Source organism: Vidua chalybeata, chromosome 1 (assembly GCF_026979565.1).
Source record: "Vidua chalybeata isolate OUT-0048 chromosome 1, bVidCha1 merged haplotype, whole genome shotgun sequence".
Classification (NCBI taxonomy): domain Eukaryota; kingdom Metazoa; phylum Chordata; class Aves; order Passeriformes; family Viduidae; genus Vidua; species Vidua chalybeata.
In genome coordinates, this window is record NC_071530.1 from 44,251,736 (window position 1) to 44,272,261 (window position 20,526).

Below are 20,526 nucleotides of genomic sequence, written 5' to 3' on the forward strand. Positions count from 1 at the left end.
TTAAAAGAAACAGAAAGCCCCACAACATTTAAAAAAAAACCCCAAACAGCAAAGAAGAAGGGGGGAAAAAAAGGCAGCAATTTTACAGGCTCACCCCTATCCATTTCCTGCTATTTGCCAACTAAAGTCAACATGTAAAATACATGCTTTGGACTAATTTTGTTTCCTCAATGTTCCAAAGAGCCTTTAGGATCCTCCAGTTGGGTGAGTGTTTTTTTTTGTTTTCGTTTTTTTTTTTTTTTTTTTTTTTTTGTTTTTTTTTTTGTTTTTTTTTTTTTTTTTTTTGTTTTTTGTTTTTTTTTTTTTTTTTTTTGTTTTTTTTTTTTTTGGGTTTTTTTTTTTTTTTTTAACTGGGGGCTGCACCTTGTTGTCTCACCCCTGCTGTTCTCTGATGCTTTCATCAGTGTGTGTTGGGTAAACACTGGGAATCATGTAGCAGAGGAGAGCAGCAGACAGGAGCATGTTCAGTGCTCCCAGCTGACTGTTTACACCCCATAGCTGGACATGACCCTTTGCCTCACATTGCTAAGGATTTAAACGCTTCACCATCTCTGCTGGAGTCCAGTCCTTCTAACTTCTTGAAAATATGAAAATTTTGTTCTCAGAACTAAATGAAAATTTTGTTCTCATGTACTAGAGAGCAAAAATATCCTTTTTGGTATTCTGGTAGTACCTGAAAGGTCCACAGTCAAAGGAGGGAGGCAGTGACATGATGGTGTAAGCCACAGGCAGGAGGCTGAGGAAGAGGATCAGCAGGAGCAATCCCATGTAAAAATTGTTAGACTTGGATGCTTTGAAGACTCTTGCATGAGGGACATTGCTACTCATAACAGCCCAGCACTGAAAATACATGGAGGTTAATAAGCGCAGCACGTTTATACCCACGAGCCCTGGTGCGTAAAAGGATCCCATCCTGAAAAGGAAAAGAGAAGGACAGGAGCTGTTTTTTGACAGCCTGGAAGGCTTACTCTTTTCAAGAACAGAAACGGAGGTGTTCGCGTGGTGACAAGTTTGTTCACAAACAAAGGCTGAGCGGGCTGATAGGTGCCACCCATGTGCTCCCACAGGGAGAAATCACCTGCACCCACAGGTTATGGTATGGTCCCCCTCACTGAGGACCAGCAAGGCCTCAAACTGCTCAGGGGTTGCAAAAGAAGTTCTTCAGTTTGTGACAAAAATTTCTTGGAGACAGCTTGGAAAATGTTAGGTGAATGTAACCAGAGGAGAGAGACACACTTTTATAGTTAAGCACAGAAAGCCAATCAGAAAAAACAACACAGAGGTTTATCTAGTTGGCTTGGAAGCTTTCTAACTCCACTAAACAGGTTTTCTAAATAACGTGAAAAATAAAAAAAAAAAAGGAAATATCTTACCAAATCATTCCCTGGTTGAAAACCAAACCCAAAACGTTGCCACTAATGTCAAACTCTGCATAGGACGGCTGTATGGGGAAAGAAAGGAAAGTGTGCTGTTGCTAGAGGTACCTGCTATTATTTTCTGCTGGGTGCATGATGCTTATTTAAAGCTGGCAAGCAGGGGTTCCTGGGAGGGCTCCTGCTGCATGCACACTGCTTGCATGAGCAGCAGCAGTGTGGGGAAAACAGAACTGGAGCTACTGCTGCTTCTCTCTTGGCTTCCTGAAAACTGGCAAGATATATGGAGGTGCTTAGAGCTGCTCTGTGTTTCTCTCTCCCTGCTTATTGACACCAGCTGTGAGCATGGCACGGGACCACGTTTAAACTCCAGCTGGTGCCTGGCTATGAACTTACAGTTCATCCCTGGTAAAATATTGAATCTTGAAGCAGTGATAATTATGAGCTGGAAGGCAAATGTTATGCTGGATTATGTCCGTATCCCTGGGTCCAAGCTGCTGAAGAACAGAAACACAGGGCAAAGGGAGAGAAATATGAGCGAATATATGACCTGATGTGTATTAGGTGACATTTTACTTGGTGCTAGCTGATATATTGCTCCATATAAAGCAGTATTTTAGCTATCTGATGTGGGTGCTAATGGTGGCAGGTCCAGAACAGGCTAATCTGATCTACTGGCAGTATTTGTTGCTTTATAAATTTTTATTTTGTTAGATTTTCCTATGATGAAGCTGTTTCTTCTATATATATCTACTTTTGTGTGCACAAAACTTGGGTGATTTTTGGCAGAATAAACTTTATGTAAAGATTTTGATGTCATGCTTTCTTGAAAAAAACCTACTCTTTTTTTTTTTTTTAATTGCAATGCAGAAAACAGAATTCTAAGAAATGTTGAGTGTTGCTCTTATAACTTTGGAATATCCTATGTGGTATGTCTGGTTTTTGTGCCATTTGCATATACTTAATACTGTCAACAATTCATAAAGTTGAAGATGTTTGTGCTTTATGATGAAAACTCAAGGGAAGTCTAGTCAGATTCTTGCTTTGCTGACTGCTCACAGCTTTGGGAAGGGATGGCTGTAAACACTGTTTTCTTTGGGTTTTTTTTCATTCGGGTCCATTTCTGTTTGAAATCTTTAGCTGGAAGCTAGTATTGGCTTCTTTTTCACATGAAAGTAAAGACACCTTTCAGTGTCTGCTGTCCTCTGCCTTGAATATTCCTATGTGAGAAGGCTGGGTTTAACAAGAAGCTTATTCATTATCTGCATTAGAAAAACACCTATAAAATTGTGCTGGTGTCCCTGGCTCGATTGGTCTAGTTGGCCATCAGCAAACCATCTTTGCACAAGCAATGGAAGTAATTTCATGCTGCTTGGCTGCTGGGGGGACCTTCCTAGGGCACCCTGGGAGATGTCCTCTGCCTCCCTCAGAAGAAACACAAAGAGCTCCACAAGCAGCAAAATGCCTGTTGTTCCCTGCCTGCTCTTCCTTGACCAAAGCCCTCCTTTTTGCTCTTCTCCAAACCACTCCTGGGAACCCTCCCAATATGACAGCTAGGCACCAGTGGGTGCACTGGTCTGCTTGTAATCTTGCAAGGTATTTTCCTCTCTGTCTGAATCCATCTGGTTTTGTTTCCTCCCATGTGAATCAATGGACTTGCATCTGTCCCTCCATTATATTGTTTGGTGTTTTGTGCAGCTCCAGTACTGACTGCTTTGGCAATGCAGCCTTTATGAATACCAGAGTCCAGTGTTGCTGTGTGTTACACACATGTGAGAGGGGAAGGCAATGCTCCTTGTTCCATTGCAGCAGAAGAAACACCAGCTTCCAGGAGCAACCAGGAGACACTGCTGTGAGAAAAGCAGGTTCCTGCCTGCAGGGTGGGCAATGAACAGGAAGGTCTGGGGCTTTGAAAAGGGATATAGAAGGGCCTAAGGTTTTGGGGTTGTAGCAACTGAATGAACACCGGATGATTTATTTTTTAAGTCAGCTTCACATTTTAAAGTTCTGAGATGGGGAGGAGAACTGCATTTTTGTAGAGTTCTTACTGGAATGGAGCTGATTGACCCAGAAAAATGATGCAGACTATGGATACCAATTATCCAGCAAGACCAGACGGCCACTGGAAGCATTCAAAACAAATTCATTTGTAGTGTCTGACCAAATGGCCCTAAATTTCTTTTATCTTCTTGCCTATAAGATACTTACAAATCCAGCCTCTAGGTCCCAGCACCAACAGTAATTCACAAATCTGACAAAGCAAGCTCGTATGAAATCTCCCACCAGAATGGTTATGTAGGTCACCAGGATATCAGACACAGTGAGCCTCACAAACTCCTGCAATTTAAAAGAAGGAAAAAACCCATTTAACTCCTGTAATTTCGGTAATGCATTCAGGACTGTATTTTTTATTAAGCTATTTGTCTTTATATGACAGTAATCTTCAGAAAAGCATGCCATAGGCAAACTCCATGCCTGTTTTCAAACACCGTGCAGTGCCTAAGCTTTACCTCTGTGCTTGGGAGCTACAAGCTCTGCTATAGCTGTTAGACCTGATAGCTGCTGCTGGCATTATTGACTGCACTGCATGCTGTGGCAGTACAGAAAGTGGGAGCAGAATGCTAATGCTGCAATAGTGCTGGTATAAAATAAACACATGCCCTCAGTCGTTTTGATTGTACATAGCTCTGGTATGGCTCAGCCCCATAACTTTTATGTGAACTCCTAAGAAAATTGTTCAGTTGTAAACAAGAGCTGTGTGTAAGTGTAGAGAAAGGAGATGTGCAAGACAAGGAAGATAAAATTGCAGGCAGAAGGAAGACTCATAGGGGGGAAATAACTGGTGGCCCAAGGATTCAAAAGGAAAGACACTCACAAGAAAGGTTTTTAAAGTATGAGGGGGAAAAACCAAAGATCTGCTGAAGGACAGCTCAGCTGCACCAAGGATCAGCTCCTTCTGAGGGGTGACAGTGCCTGATCTTTTCCCACGTGACTGAGAACCATGTGGCTTTTGAAGACGCCTCGAATGTGCACTTGCTTTTACTTTTTAAGTTGTGCATAGTCTGGTTGCAGATCTTCCTGGTGCAAGATAAATGTTGCAGAGTGAATTTGTGTGGTGAAACTCTGAGGACTTGAAGGCCACCCTGCCTGCCTTTCAAGGGGGTTACTTTTGCCAAATTCTGCTTTAATCCCATTCTGCATTATGGACTGGGACATGTCCGGAGTTCCCCAGAGGCGTGTCCTCTGGTTGGGTTTTACGTCTGTACCAAAGCCTCTCTGGAACAAGTGCAACACTAAATGGAGAAGAGAGGTTCGCTTCAAAGGCACAGTCATGATCTGAACAAGAACATGGTGCAGGCATGGCTGCAGACTGCCTGGCCTTTTGTGCTCTTCACAGCCAGTGCCTCAGAGCTGTGCGTGCCCTGGCTCCATCCAGCTGAGGATTTCACCACCATGGCTTGAGAACCATGGCCAAGGGCTTGTATTGCCTTGGTGATGCTGTATGAGAGTGGGGGAAAGAGCTGCTGTTTGTGAGGAAAACTTCAAGCCTGGAAATGTTAAAGGCATCGATGGGAAAAATAAAAATGGACGATTCCAAATCAACAGAGAGACTTGCTACATAATGGATTTCTTACGATGCCGACAGTTGTCTCCCAGCAGGGTCCCCTGGGCACGTCTGCAGGGTCAAGGGGAGGTGGGGTGACAGTGCTGTCATTCCCTGCAGATGAGTTGTGGTGACCAAGCAGTGTCCAGTGAGTGATGTTTTTTACCACGTCCTCTTCTGCCAGCTGCAATGAACAGACACACCCACACCCCCGCCCAGACAAAACCATCAGAAAATAGAAAACATGGATTTGAAGAAATCCAAGGCATTGAGTTCCTCCCTCCTTAGCAGTTACCATCCCTTGTATAAACATCTGTTCACAATGGAGTTACAGTGCTGGCAATAGCACAAAAAATCCTCTTTTGTCTGGAACATTGGAGCAGCAGCTGAGAGCAGGTCAAGGCTCCACGAGTTTTTGGGGAACAAGCAACGTGTTCCCTGTACATGGAGGAGTCAGACCTCCTCCTCCTGTATGCAGATGTAGCCTTCACTTAGTCCTCCTCTTTGCATTATTCATAATTTTTCAGGGCAGAGCAAACTGCCCTGGTTCTTCTAATTCTTCTTAGTTTAAAACAGAGTAATTTTTTTTTTTGTGGATAAGTTAGACGTTTATCCTTTCCTGCAGTTATCTGCCCACAACATGCTACCAGGATAATGTTAAAGAGGGGAGGCAGGGGAAGAGGATTATAAACTGTATCCTCAGGGTCTGCAGTAATAGAAATTGCAAACAGTGTCAGATGGAGAAAAAAAAATAGAATTACCCTAACATGCTCTGATTATAGGAAGACAATAAGTACACTCTTTTCAGGGCTGTAAAGAGAAGCCAGAGACTCTGCTTGGTGAGTCTCCCTGGGGCACTGCTCAAGAGGATTAGGGACAGAGCAAGCACCTGCTGCAAAAGGGGTGATTGTCCCTGCTGGCTGTGGGGACAGGGTATGTTCACCCTCAACTCTGGGAAATGCTATTTGACCACGGCTTTTTGGCTCAGCTCTTACTTTTTCGTTGACATCATCCATCAAGGCCAACAAAAATGTGTAGAGGTTCCCCAGGAAGAGCGCGAAGATCCGCCCCAGCTGCCATTTCAGCCCAATACGGGGATGGTAATTTTCTAGTGCAGCGATGGTTTCAAACAGTGGAGGGCAAAACATGCCCAGCAAGGACATCACAATTTCAACCTGCCACATGAGGAAAACGAGATAACTGCTAATAGTAACAACAGTGACTATCTTACTTTGAGCAGAGTGGGAGCTGCTGGCAACTGGTTGGATATTTCTGAAGGATTTATAAAGGGGAGGGAGTCAAAGCAAACTCATCTCCTGGCTTTGCTTAGTGTGCAGGCGGCACAGCGTCAGACTTCAGGGCCGGGTTGCATGACTTGCTCTTGCAGGAGCATTTTTGCTCTTATCTCAAAGGGATGAGCTCCAAAGAATTTGCTCCCTGTCAGTCCAGGCTCATGAATATTTAGGTTCCTCAAGTACCTTGCAGTATTGCTTGCATCAGCTCCAAGGTTCTTATTTTGGTTTCAGAGGAAGCGCAAGACTTGGCTTGTGTGCATAAAGATAATTAGTTAGTGCTAATGTTTATTTTCTACGTTCAGCACCTTTGCTTTTGCAGAAGGCATTTGCAGACTTGAACAGAAGCATGTCAAGATCTCAGTTTTGTAGCTCAAGAAAGTGTGTCCCAATGGTATCTTTGTTCCTCTTTATCAAGCCAGATACTAAGTTGCACTGTGGTCAATGAGGTCATTGGCCAGTCAAGTTTATCTCAGACATGACTTACAGGCTTTAAATTTTTTTATAGCTCTATAGGCCCATGGCCTGTACCTGTACAGGTTCAGGCAGTCTCTGACTCTTCTTTGAGCTTTTCTTTCCAGGAGAAGTAACAGTACCCAGCACAATATTTATTCAGATCTCAGATTATTACCAGGAAAGGGTCAGACATTAAACTTTTTTTTAAATAAGATTTTTTTCTTTGGGAAAAATCTATAGTGATAAATCAAAGCATTTTGTAAGCAAGTGCTGTCTTTCTAAAGTTTTTTGAAGGAATTTAAAAATGCATGGCTTTGAATTTAATTTGGCTTTGATATATAAATACATGATAATGTAATAGACATTGAAATGAAACCTTTCCATAGGCTGAAATATTTTTTGCTGTATGTGAAGAGCTTAAAGATTTGATCTTCTCATTCCAAAATCAGAAAAAGGGAAACTTTGACAATTGACATTTTTTTTTCAGGTCTAAAATTTTATTCCCATTATTCAAGGTGGACGACAAAGATTTGATTTTAGAGTTAAGTCTGATTATGCATATTTCTAACACCCAGAGAATTTTCTAATACAATAGAGTCTGTAAACATTATTATGCAACTTGATTCTTAAGATAGTGATTGGTGTTGGAAGTGCTGAAAAGCCATTGACTTTTGTACTGATTTATCATAAGAGTATTTTCCCTTCTCTGCAGGAGTTGTTAATTTGCCCTCGGAAATTTCAGTGAGATCAATGTGCATTGCAGCTACAACAAGTGCAAAGGTACTGAAGGGGACTCCTGGGCCCTGATAGGGAATCTCCCTGCCTTGGATGCTATCCTCAACCTGGCAAATAATTTGCTGATGTCCACAGCAAATTATCCCAGCAGAAAGCTGGAAGCAAAGTTTCCTTACCTCATTTCTTTCATACCACCCAACATTTTGCATTTTGGAAAATGTCTGGGAGCGTTTCACCACAAAATAAATGAGGTAGCCACTCCCACACAAGCAGCATATGATGAGGACATTGGCCAAAACTCGCAGGAACCTCCTTAGATGGATATTCTCATCTTTGTTGCTTTCTTGCTCATCTACAATAGACTCCTGAAAAAAAGGGAGGGGTGCTTAAGAAATTGGGATGGATATCTTGCACCACAAAGCGTAAGGCAACATCACAAGGTTTTTCACCCTATGAAATGCAGTCTTCTGCTATTCTGGCTATATCCAACTTGGTAGTTTTGGTTAAATTCAAACTAAGCTCCATAGAGGTATCCTGGTTTGACTGAAAGGTATCAAATGGCAAAGAGCCTGAGATATCCCAGGGGAACTGCACTCTAAATTAATACAAATTCTTTCAAAGGCCAAAAAAAGGGAGTTAGAGGAAGGGGGTCACAGAAGCTGGACTACCATTGATCACACCATGCCTTGTTCCTTTGGAGAGATGCTGAGTAGGTATCCAGATTTCCCTTTAATTCTCTGCCATTGGTAAATCCTGGAAGTCTCCAGGAGCAGGCTGAGGACAGTTAGGTTTACCTTGAAGCTGGTGGTGATGGATGCAAACTTGTTGTCTGCTGTCTCTGGGTTGCCAATGAGGTAGTCCCAGCTGGTGAACATTTTCCAGCTGAAAATGAAGTTGTCATCATCCCCATCTGCCGTGCTTTCGTTGGCATTGCGAGCCATCCTGCGTAAGGATGTGTGCAGTGACAAGGTCAGACAGTGTTCCACAGAGCCACCACGTACCCTTCAGCTTTGCAAAGCTTGGGTAAGATGGAGTGGGGCTTGGGAATGACTAAAATGTGCCATTGGAATTTAGGTCTAAGGAGGACTGAACTGTCAACTGTCAGGGCTACGTAGGCCTTCTATTAAAAATAGTGCTACAGAGAAAAACTAGCATAGGTGATTAAGGAGATTAAGGATTGCTTTATCCAGCTGGTGCCTGAAGAAAGTCTGTTTACAGTGCTTCTGGGTCCTAGGCTGCAGTATATGGTTATGGCTACCTTTAGTTAGTTAAATTTAGTCAAAACCCCCATGTCCCGTCCAGTACCCACTGCAGCACAAAGGTTTAGTGAGACTTCACTTGCTGCACAATGCTGGAGCCAAAGAGCTTGCAGGAAGTCATGCAGGGAGAGAAAAAGGATTATTCTTGTTAATCAGCATAGGAGCAGATATGGCTTCTGCTGTTTCTTCTTTATTATTTGATCCCTGAAATCCTTCTGTAAGTCCCCCTAGAGTTCCTAGCACTAGTTCCTCAAGGAAGGCAAGACAACGGATGCTGCAATTTCATGGCAAATGTACAGCAAATCCCCATGTCCCACTCAAGCCAAAGGCTCAAGTAGCTCTTTCTGCTGCACAGCAATATGGCCTGTTTCAGGAAGTGATACAAAGCCATGGGCTTATCCTTTCTTCCAAAGAAAGGAAGAACTTTTCATAGCATGTCCTTCAGGCAGAGATAGAGGGGCTTATTTTTTAATTTTAAGTTTGCAGAGACCATTACAGCACTGACAAGTGCTTTGGCTGCATCCTCAGTGCCCTGAGGATGCTGTGGGAGCCTCACTAGGGCTGGGGACAGTGCACAAGAGACACAGAAACTGTGGCCATTTTTAAACTCCACTGATTCCTTTAGGGACTCAACAAACACAGTCTGGTAGCACTTGGCTCTTTTCTGCAACCCTTGCACTGCCTGTGGGACCCATGTTGTCTTTCAGGAAAGTTTATTTTGCAATGAAAGCATGCAAAAGCATGCAAAAGGAAACTTTGAAATTTACTGCAAGTAAAATCCTCCTTCATTTACAAAATCTACCTGTTTTGTGGCCCTGTAGTAATGTTGGAGGAAGGGTTAAAGAGATCTGGAGAGGAGGAGAAGGAAGAAGATGGCTGGAGCAGGAAGGGTTCAGAATAAGTGCATATGAGTGCATGGATGAGGCAGGGGAGTGCCCAGGTCCCCTCTGCCCACCAGAGCCAGGGTGCTGGATGGGAAGGCTGAGTGCATGAAAACAGCAGGCACACCCCCCCCTTTCCCCACATTCCCCCACCCTGGCTGGACCGAGTCTGGGTGCCCAGGGAGGGGAACCCAGCTGTGAGACACATCTGGGTGGATTTTGCAGAGGGCACAAGGTCGGCTGCACTTACGATCTTATAACAACCATCAGGCTGTAGCCAAATACGCTGATGCCAACCATGAAATATGCCATTGGCAGCCTGTATTTCAACCAGCCAATTGTCCTCTGGTTGTTGTAGTAGCCATAAAAGAGTGCTGAGTATTTGATGTAGCCCTGGAGGTAAAGCAAAAGAAATCCTGTGTAAGCCATGCAGCTTCTTTTGTGCAGGAAAGGGGTTTCTAGAGAAAACTGAAGATTTAAAACAAGGAAAATCAACTTGGAAAAGTTTTTAGGGTATCATTCTTGTCTGTTTGCTGCCCTGGCACCTTTGAGAGCCATATTCTTAACAGTTTATCTTCCTAAGAGAGGTAAGATGAGGGAGACCATGTTAGAGGATAGTGGCTCAAAACTAAAATGTGGTTTGGATTCATCGCTGTTTCATCCCTCCCAGAAAAACATCCTTATTGCTCTTTGTGGCTGTAGCCCACCTGCTTCTCTAAGCCAATAATCAAACACTCAGATCTTGTATAAAAGCTGTAGCAAAGGGCCTTCCTACCATGATATGAAACTTTTCCTTTCAGGTAGGAGGCAGCTGATGCTCAGTGCCTTGCAGATTTAGTTCATTTTACTGGTTGCCACCTGCAGAGCAAATATAACTAAAGAGTGAAATCAAAGCATTACTTTCCTGTGGAAAGCAGAGCTCAGACACAGTATCAACCATGTTGTCTCAAGTAGATCTATTTTTTGCTGTGCAATCTGTTAGGTATTCAACGAGCATACAGATCACTTAATTCACATTAGCAATCTCTGGTTTTCTGGTTTTCTGTCATATCTCGTCCAAGTTTATGTGTATCACTGCACATTGTACTTTACTTTTTGCCCCTTGTCTTTCAGCTCCTAAGTTAAGTGTACTTAATCAGTCTGGCCATGATAGTTGAGCAATTTCCCCTCTGATCAAGCCTTTGGAAGGACATAATTGAAGTTCGTATCAGAGCCTGAGTAATGGATCTTGTCTAGAGACATTGAAGCGTTTAAATGTAAAGGGGCTTCTGGAGGCTGTCTAGCCAAGCCCCCTGCTCAAAGCAGAGCCAAATGCAAAAGGAAGTGCTGTGGCTCAGGGCTATGTCCAGCTGAGCTTTGACAATCTCCAAGGACAGAGCTCCCACAACCTTTCTGGGCCTTTCTTCCAGTGTTTGACCACCTTTACTTGATCAATCAAACTGAGCTCCCCCAAAAACTCTGGACTTTTTATCCCTAACCTAATAAAAAGCTTGGGTATCCCCAGGTGCCATGGAAGCTGCATTCTTGCCCTGCACAAAGCTCTGTGCCACAAGTCCAGGACCATTCTGTGTGTGTTTCTTGCCAGTGCAGCAAGCCTGTGGCTGGCACACCACAGCACGGCTGCCTGGGGCTCGTAGCCTGTTACACACAATGTCTGCTTGGGGAGGTGTGGTGGAAGAAAGCCTTGTAAGATGTAATGTCCCTGGAAGGCGCTAGTGAAGTTTGCTTTTCAAGATGTAATTCCAAACCTTTGTCTTCTTGATTCATCAGATGCCAGGGACTGAAAAATGAGTTTCTCTGCTCACATCATCCAGTATGTTCTTTAACCTCCATTTGTGAGACATGGTGTCTGCTGTCCAGGTGAGATTTATTCCTTTCTACTCCTCTAGAAATCTGTGATGTGACCTCCTTCCTGCCAAAGCATACATTTCCCCAGCTCCTCTCTCCTGAAAGGTATTTTTCAGGGTAATGGTATTGACTCTTCATTTATGCCTACTCTGATTTATATTTCTGCCCTGCACCTCTCCTGTGGAGCATCTGGAATAAGCTTATATTAATTTTCAAAGGGCAAACCTCTGCACAGGGCTTCATTTGACATCTCCTGGCTGCAGAGGGTGTTGGTGTACTGTGTTGCCCCGGAGTTGGAGATGCTTCTTGAGCTTGAATGATTGCTCCTTGATGTCAGACGGGGAGGGAATGGGCACTGGATGGGGACCTGTACAGCAGAGGGGTTCAGAGGACCAACACCTCAGTGACAGCAGGAGACTGGCAAGTCATGGGAGTAAGCATTTCCTGGAAGCATACAGCCTCATCCAGAGACAAGTTTCCTTTCTGATAGGTCTATTACTTATGGTCTTCCAGAGAAAATCAGCAGCTGCATTTAATCAACACTCCTTCAGAATTTTTTGTTTGTTTGTTTTAGGGTTTTATTTTGCTTTTTATTCTTCTGGCTTAATGAGTTTAAATGCTACCTCTTGTTTTTTTACAGTGCACTGCTCAAATGAGTTTTTCATTCCTTACGCTGCTATTAAAAATGTCCCTAATTAATTTCTGAATTCTGGATTCTAGCAGTGAGGGAAAGTGCAGGGAGAAGAGTTGAAAGGATCCTCAGCAGATTATGGGGGGTAAATGAAGGCCTGGCCCTGGCAAGTTCCTCGACACCAATATTTGAATACTTATTAATAGATTAGTTTAAATTATCTGGTTTACAACAAGGTAGCTTTTTTGGTTGTTGCTTGGTTGTTTTTATGTGGTTGGTTTGGTTTTTTTTCTTTCTTTTTTTTTTTTTTTTTTTAAGCTAAGGAAATTGCAAGGGGTTTATTACAGAAGGACTGTAACCTGTGGTCCCATGCTTGTAGCATGTGCGTCAGTGCTGACAAGCACTGAAAAAATATTTCCAGAAGTAACTGTTTTAAAAGTCAGATCCCAAGGCACTGATTACATCCAAAAGTCTTCACCCCCTGCACATACCTTTTCTTGGGCTGTCACCTAAAAGCACTTAATCCTTTTGGCTTAAATTTTCAAAGTAACAGGGGTGGGAGGTGAATTGGTATTGCAGGCAAGCACCCAGAGATGGTTGGAAACTTAGGATTTTCCTTTGGGTGCAAGCCTAAACTTTGTTTTGCACTTCAGGCTCATGTAAATATTTCAGTGAAACAGGGAGGGCATGGACATGGGGAGCAACCCCCTTCCCAATCACTTTCAGTGGTCTGGCAAGGTACGCTCTGCTTGTGAAGGGAGTCTGCAGCTTGAAGTCTCTGTCCGGCTGCCTGGTTTGGAGCAGCTCGAGCCTATCACCTGGGTACTTGGTGCCTTTCCAGTTGGAAGCAAAATGGCTTTTGTGTCTACACACACATGATGTATGCCAGGCAGCACATTTGTATATTGAAGTTGTTCAAATCCATATGCAGGTGTCTGCATGTGGACATGCTGTTTTGGCCAGAAATCTCAGCATCCACAAAGATTTTGTTGCAACAAAAGGCTTTCCACACTTCTTCTGGAAGAAACCAGCTCCCCTGGTTTATCTTGGAACAAAATCATCCTTGTAGCACCACTAACTTCTGAGGGGTTTTAGGAGGTATTCAAGTGATATTTTATGATTAACACTTGTGTGCTTACCTCAAAATCCCAAAGAACTGAAAAATCCATAGCTGTTGCTTGTTCAGCCCGGGGTACAGTTTTCCTTGGCAAACTCCCATATGGCATTCCCATCAGGACCTGGAGAACATTAATAACAGTGATGCATGTATACTATAAAACACCAAAGAATTTTTTAACAGGTTTTTTTTCTTAATGAGTCTGTTTTGGTTTGCTTTTGGTTGGTTTTCCTTTTTTGTTGATTTTGATATATATTTTATTTATTAATGCTAGAGCAGCAGTTTTAAAAAAATGCCTAGCATTAATTTAATTTATAATTATTTAGTATTAATTATATCTATTAATATTTAGTACTAAGTATATTTATTAATGTACAGTATTACATTTATTGTTAATCCTTAGTATTAATTTCACGCAAATAACCACAGGATTTCCCTTTCCCTGGACATATCCGTTGCACAGGAAATATTTTTTGGAGAAATTGTATCCTCAATGAACATTTGGAGTTGAAATGTCCTTAGTTTAGCAAGGAGTTCTTTGCTTGAACTTCATGGTTCTAATGCAGTAAAGGGATTAACTTCATCTATTTATGCAGACCCACTCCTCTGAGACAAGTCAAGAGCACTGGGTCAAGCTTGCAATACAATTTGTGTTTTTCAGTCCTGAATTGAAAGACATTCTCAAGGTGAGGCAAAGGGCAATTAAGTTTGGGAAAAAAAAAGTATGACAAAAAGATGCAAAGAATAGTTTTCATGGCACAGCCTGTCCTCATGGCACCATGCAAAGCAGGTCTTACAGCTGGAGCAGCAGTAGAAGTCCAGACAGAGAATGCCAAGGGCTATGGAGAATTATTATATTTACAAGCTGACTGCTGCCAATACCAAAATATCTCATTAGCATTCATAGCCTAGAAAGGTCCTAGCTTATCATCTATCACTTATTTTTTAGGGCTATGTAATTACACTCAAAATAATTTATGATTAAATGTTTATTGCCCAGCTACTCTCTGTATCGTAACAGCTCAGTAGGCAGTGAGTAACAGTGTGCACACTTCAGAGAGGAGAGCTCCTGCCATATGCATAGTTCCTAACCAAACACATTTGTATTGTTCAGTGCTAATGGTTATGTCTCCTCGTCCTGGGGAAACTGAGCTTTCCCTTTCCATAGTGTGAGCAAGCACATTAAGGAGAACAAAAGCACGGTCCTCAGGAGACATTCTGCAGTGCATTTTTGCTCCATAAAATTCTGCATTGAACAGAACAGATGCCACTGTCTGTGGATTGCACAGCCTTTAAATACTGCACTGAGTAATTTAGCCAGAGCTGTAATGGCTACATTAAAAAATTGTTCAAAAAACGATCATATAAAGTTGGCTATGAGATCCTTTTCATTCTCCAAGAAGAGTGAGAAATAGAAAAACTAAAAATAAAACAATTGCTTGTGAATCATATGAATTGGAAGTACAAAAAAGGGTTATTTCTCAAGCAAGAGTTAGTTGGCAAAGTGCTGGGAAATTGTCTGTTCCCCGAGAGGCTGTGCCATGGCTGCTGCCCCATGGCCATGCCCCCCAGAGGGCTCAAAACGGAGGGTACTTAATTATTTTCAGAGCACAATCCATTTCCTGTGGCTCATGCAGACCAAATCTTGTGCCTAGGATTGGAATGTCATGTTATTCACTTTAGTCAAAATGTAAAACTAGCCTTGAATCAGATTGCTGAGTCCCTGTTTCAGCTGATGGATGGGCAGAATCTTTGATAGCATTCTATGTCTCCTGATATCAACACGACTTCTGTTCCTGTGTCAGTAACTCTTTGTAAGTAATTGTCCTCAGGCATTTCATTTTTCTAAAGTGATGCCTGTTATCAGGCATTTGTCCTGTCAATGTCATGCTTGTGTCAAGCAAAGAGCAAGATATTACTGAGAGGAGAATTAAGCACTTACCTCTGGAATTATAACCAGTCCAAATATTAACCCAAAAAGGACAAGATTTACTCCATACATCCACCGCAGAAATATGAAGTAGGAAGCAACAGAGGAGCCGAAGTGACCTTAAAGCAGAAGACAGTTCATGGTTAGGAGTTTAGGAGGGTTAAACTGTCCTCAGCAACCCTTTACCCTCAGGTCTCCCCAGCACATTTCCCATGAGCCTCCCAACAGTCCCCTCAACTGCTGGAGAGAGCAACACCTGCAGCTGCCAGGGGTGTGTGCTCCGTGTTTGGCACTGATGCCCAGGGTGAGTGGAGACTGTGGACCAGGAAGCAGGAACAGTGTTTGTATGAAGACAAGGCTATCTTAGGAAATGTCCCACTGCCACCACACAGCAACTTCAACTTACTCTCCACTTCCTTTATCTTCATCTCCCAGGGTATGCACTGAGTTTTAAAATTTTCAAAGTCTCTCTTAAATTTCACCCATTTCTGAAACAAGACAACATTGCAGTGAGCAGAAAAGTGTGAAGAGGGGGTCTGCTCTGAAGCAGGGCTTTCTAATATCAGAGTTTGGTAACATGGTTGGTTGTGGGTGTAAAGTCCATAGTAGGAACTCTAGTCTGGGTCTTATCTTTTGGACTACTTCAGAAACTCCCTTCAACCAAAAATCCCCTCCCACTCCCAAGTGTTCACACTTATGATTTGAGTTTTAAGAGTTTTAACCTTTCCAGGCTTTTGGAAAGCTGCAGTTGTGCTATGGGTTGATCAGATTATATAGAGGTGGGAAATTCAGACCTGCCTCTGGATTGAAAGAATTGGTTAAGGACAAACTCTATTTAAAGCAACATTTAGTTTGATGAAACACTGAGCTTGAATCTTTCCTCACAAGGCCAGCAGCTAAACTCCCATTGATTTCATAATCTCAGGTCTGCCTCTGTTTTGCACTTCTCAATATAATCTCCATGACAACATGCAATTTGGCTACCAACTTCAGTCTCAAAACACAGCCATCATTCTCCCTCTTATCTCCTCATCACTGGAGAAGATGAAATTTTACAGGACTAGGGGTAGGGCAAGAATTTGGCAGGGCCTCTTTCCCCTTTAGGGATATCTTTTCTCACATATCAAGGTTTTGGAGATTGCAGCCAGAAAGCCATGGTTTTCCCTGCTCCTGTAAACTCTCCCTGGCTTCAGGAAAGGTCACAATGAGGTTCAGGTTGGGGTGAATTTCCCCCTGTTCTTTCTGCAATAGTTGTAGATTTGAAGCCAGCTAGTATTTTTTTTGAATGTGGGCAGGAATTTTTATTCAGACTTCTTTGTGCCTCTTTCCCCAAATAGAGGTCAATAAACCTAAAAATGTGCTGAATACATAACTGAGTATCCAAGCCTTTCGCTGACATCACTGTAGCACTTACCTTCGCCATCATCATCTTATATGCATACAACTTTTTGCCCTTTCCTTTTCCCAGTGCTCCTTCAAACTTCTCTACAAAATCTTGTGCCTCCCTAATTGGGATATAAACAAGCAGGTTATTAAAACAGCAGATGGGTCTTTAGCTTTTCACCCCTGCCTGCACCAGTGGGATAAGCAACCATGCTCGTAGGAAGGTGGGGGACTTGGTGTCTCTCCCCACCTGCTCTCTGCTGATCAGTTGCTGTGCCATATAGAGACACCCACCCAGGATTAGCTGTTAGCACACATTAGAATGTTAGCACTCACATTCATATAGAAATGTTTTATATTAGCTTTAAGTATTGTTAGTGCCCCAAATCTTGCTCCACACTTCTCCATGGGTGCAAACTAAAAGCTTGCCCATTTCTCTCGCTGCAGAGCTCTCTCAGCCTGCATGCCTGTTATAATTTCTCTCTCCTGGTGCATTGGTCAAGGAGAAAATAACATTGCCTAGTGAAATAAACTCCAAGAGGATGATGAGTTTCCTTTTATGAGCACCTCCCAGGATAAATATCAGATGTGCAAACAGCCCAAGGGGATAATCTCAATGCCAGAGGAAGGAGTCTACGCTAGTCAGGAGTAAAATCAAGCTGCAAAATGAAACTAGTTTTACACTAGGATATCTAAGGGAAATACAGAGAAAATAGTCTAGGTAGATGCTGTTATGCTGAGTATGCTGAGCTTGTGAATAAAATTATATTGTATATTGGCATTGCCAATGAAAAGAGATTAAATTTCAGGAGCTGGGAGGTTTTATGTCATCCTAAGCCTGTGGGAAAGATGGAATTCCACTTGGTATAAATAGTTGGCTAGGTCAGCCTGTAACCTTGGAAAAATCACCTGTGACTTCATTTGCAAACCTAAAGTGAGATTTCTAAGTCTTGAACATATTGTTTCGCTCTCTTTGTGTTTTACACCCCTCATCTGTGCAATGGGGCTAATAATTTTTTCTCTCAGGGTGGAGTTCATGCAACCAAAAATATCTATTGAATGTACAGTGTGCTGAGAGTCTTTCTGGAGACCACTGCACAAACACTGCAACAGTTTTGTTTAGGTTCATTAATAGGTAGTGATGATTGCTGTAGCTCAGAAATAAGATGAAAGTATGGAAGTACATTGTCAAACATGATCCTAGGTAGAAATTTTGTCAGTATCCTACACCACAGGGAAAAAAATGCATCAGAAATAACACTGCTTTGCTCGTTTTTGGTTTTTTTTTTCTTTTCTTACAGAAATTTGGAATTTTAAGGCCATAAGAATTTATTTGTTACGAGCTCAGACTCATAGCACAGCTGTGAGGTGGAAAAGTTACTTTAGCACAGTTTTCCTGTTATAGACCTTTAGCCAGATTTTCAGAAGTAATTGGTAGAGTTCACAATTCCTGATTTTATTGGAAGATGGAATGGGTCTTTGTCTTCAGGGCATAAAAGAGAGAAGCAAAGACACATGGTGACTGCCAGCTTTCATAACACAGTCCCTGTAGCTCTGCGCAACCTCTCAGCAAACACGGAGCAGGGACATCACCACTCGTGGGGCTGTGTAATGGTTTAACATAGCTTGGTTTTTAGTTAAAAAAAAATGTATGTGTGCTTTGCAATGTTGTTTTGAAATTTCTGCTGGTAGAAAGGGGTTTCAGAGGTTCCTTAAGCAGTAGAGCTGGGAGCTGAATCATTGCCCTGACAGGGGAATGTTTTATTATGAGCCATTCCCTGTCAGCCTATGGGTTTTGATTTCCCTGGTCTGCTCTGCCCCACTGTCCAGCACAAAGCGGTCTCTGCTGCTGCCTGAGCTGTTCCCACTTTCATCAGGGGCTGTGTGGCAGATTTATCTTTGCTCCATAAACCTCTGCAAATAATACAGCCTTTTTTCCAAGAAGCCCCATCTCAGGACTGTGCACTAACATGGCAGTGTGCTGCTCTGATTTCTGTCTGACAAAAGACATGAATAAGCAAGCCAGGGTACGGAGTTTGCTTTAACAAGTAGCCTGACTGTAGTGAGTCATTTGGTTTTAAATATGAGGGTAGAATGTCCTGGCCATGGGTATCAGTTGAACAGATTTGCACTTTGTCTGTTCTTTGGTTACAGAGGCTGAAAATCAGATTGCACATTTTAACTCTGATCATTTGAACCAGGTAGCCTGGCCAGGTTCTGCAGGTCACTTTTTCTGATACTATGGTATTACAGCAGCAAAAAATATGTAATTTCAAGGAAAGGCAAAGTGTATCTGACAAAAGTCAGCAGAGACCCCAGGAGTGGGGGTTCCCATTTTGATGGGTACCTGAGCACCGAGAGCTTCTTCATCATCCTCCAGGGCTTGTTCCTCATGGTGGAAATCAGTTTTTTCTTTTGCTCCACCTGCTCCTTCAGCATCGCGAGCTCTTCCTCTGACAGTGACTCCTCATCAGATGAGTTGGAGGAAGCAGAAGTAGTACTGGAAGACACACAAAATAAAGGACACAGAAAAACTCACAGGGGTTAGAGGGAAGGCCTTGCTTGGGGTAGGCAGACTGCTGCTGGCCCTGGGAATTCCACTCCAATGTGGGCACAGTGCCTCAATATCCCCTGGCTCAGTGCGATGCCAGTTCCCATTGCACTCAAAGCAGGGCTGTTTCCAGCCAGGATAACGAGGAGCCATTTGTGCCCTGCTACAATTCACTCAGTGTTGTGCTTTGGGCCACATTTTAGCTATAGAACATTGCCTACAGCTACCAGGGCTACAGCTGGCTCTGGAAAAATGGTCTTTATGCCTTCATAACAAAATGGGAGATATGGGGAAAAGTTGAAGGTTGGGACAAGCAAGATTTAGAAGAGGAAGAGACTTGAAAACACAAGGGATCCATTTTAACTGGAATGTTTCTATAGACCAATCAAAAAAAAAGGTCTCAATGCCCAAATTTCTCAAGGTACCTTCTTTAGGGGTGCTTTTCTACCCCTGGCTGTAGGTACTGAAAGTCCACTACATGCATAGACCTGATCCTGGTTAAAAAATGGTAATGACTTGGAAACAGTTTCATTTTGTGGCATTTTACACTGTTTTCCACTGTGTCTCTTTAAGGAGAGCAGGAACTTATTTGCAGTCTATTGGTTTTGCCATTGTGATCCACATGCCACTGGCATGTCAATATTGCTGCCAAGCTGAACAAGGCACTGTAGTCAGGGATTGTTTAATTACCTGTTTTTCCTGCCTTTCTTCTGTTTATTCTCCCCCTCCTTCCCTCTCTTGGTTGTTTTCTTTTCTTTGTTTTCTGATTCCTTTTGATCTTTGTTAGGAGCCGTTTTGCCTCTCTCTTTCTGCTGGCTTCCTTCCTCTCTTGCCTTTTTTCCATCTCTGTTTTTCCTTTGGTAATTTGTTCTCCTAGAAGCTCTGTTTTGTTGGCTGCCATTGTCTTCCTCTTTGCTCTCATCTTGTTCGTCTTCTTTTTCTTCTTTGTCTTTCTCTTGCTTTTTGCTTTGAAGTCTGCTTGCTCTGCCAGTTTCCTTGAGGGGTTGTTTGTTAGTTTTCTTGTCCTTTACTTCATCTTCTGCAAGTGATAAAAAAACAATTACATTGGGAAACCCATGCTGGCAGAATAAAGATTCAACAGAAGAGCATGGGCAGCCAGGACACCTGATGCAAACCCTGGCAAATTCAAAGAGCAGGTGCCTGTTGATCTTGATGGGCTTTGTGTTATGCCCTATCCAAGAACCAGGTGGAACTCTTTGGTTGTGCAACTCCCGTTTAAGGCATTGCGATTTAGCACATCAGTGACTTATATGTGACCATAAGAGAATTGGAAATTAGTTACAAATGCAAAAGCTCATCCATCAGACAGCACAGACAGATATCTCCCTGACCTGTAAACACACCAGAACAAAGGAAACAGAAATTGCAATCTGTTACACAATGCGTAGTTTGCTTGTTGATGTGATGTCCTTGAAAGATGTTTACTTTTCAAGGCTGGAAATGGA

The 20,526-nt window shown here is 42.7% G+C and overlaps 1 protein-coding gene across 1 annotated transcript in view; it reads right to left on the reverse strand.

Moving 5' to 3' along the window:
- TMC2 (transmembrane channel like 2) overlaps nt 1-20,526 on the reverse strand; it is a 31,208-nt gene that overhangs the window by 8,772 nt on the left and 1,910 nt on the right. The window contains exons 3-16 of the mRNA XM_053963134.1: nt 19,751-20,099; nt 18,857-19,009; nt 16,541-16,631; nt 15,533-15,614; nt 15,139-15,245; nt 13,219-13,317; nt 9,851-9,993; nt 8,255-8,402; nt 7,637-7,825; nt 5,973-6,152; nt 5,009-5,161; nt 3,582-3,710; nt 1,374-1,441; nt 674-913 (exon numbers count right to left, since the gene is read on the reverse strand). Coding sequence (XP_053819109.1) covers nt 674-913; nt 1,374-1,441; nt 3,582-3,710; nt 5,009-5,161; nt 5,973-6,152; nt 7,637-7,825; nt 8,255-8,402; nt 9,851-9,993; nt 13,219-13,317; nt 15,139-15,245; nt 15,533-15,614; nt 16,541-16,631; nt 18,857-19,009; nt 19,751-20,099 — 2,131 coding nt within the window. The remainder of the gene's footprint in view (nt 1-673; nt 914-1,373; nt 1,442-3,581; nt 3,711-5,008; nt 5,162-5,972; nt 6,153-7,636; nt 7,826-8,254; nt 8,403-9,850; nt 9,994-13,218; nt 13,318-15,138; nt 15,246-15,532; nt 15,615-16,540; nt 16,632-18,856; nt 19,010-19,750; nt 20,100-20,526) is intronic.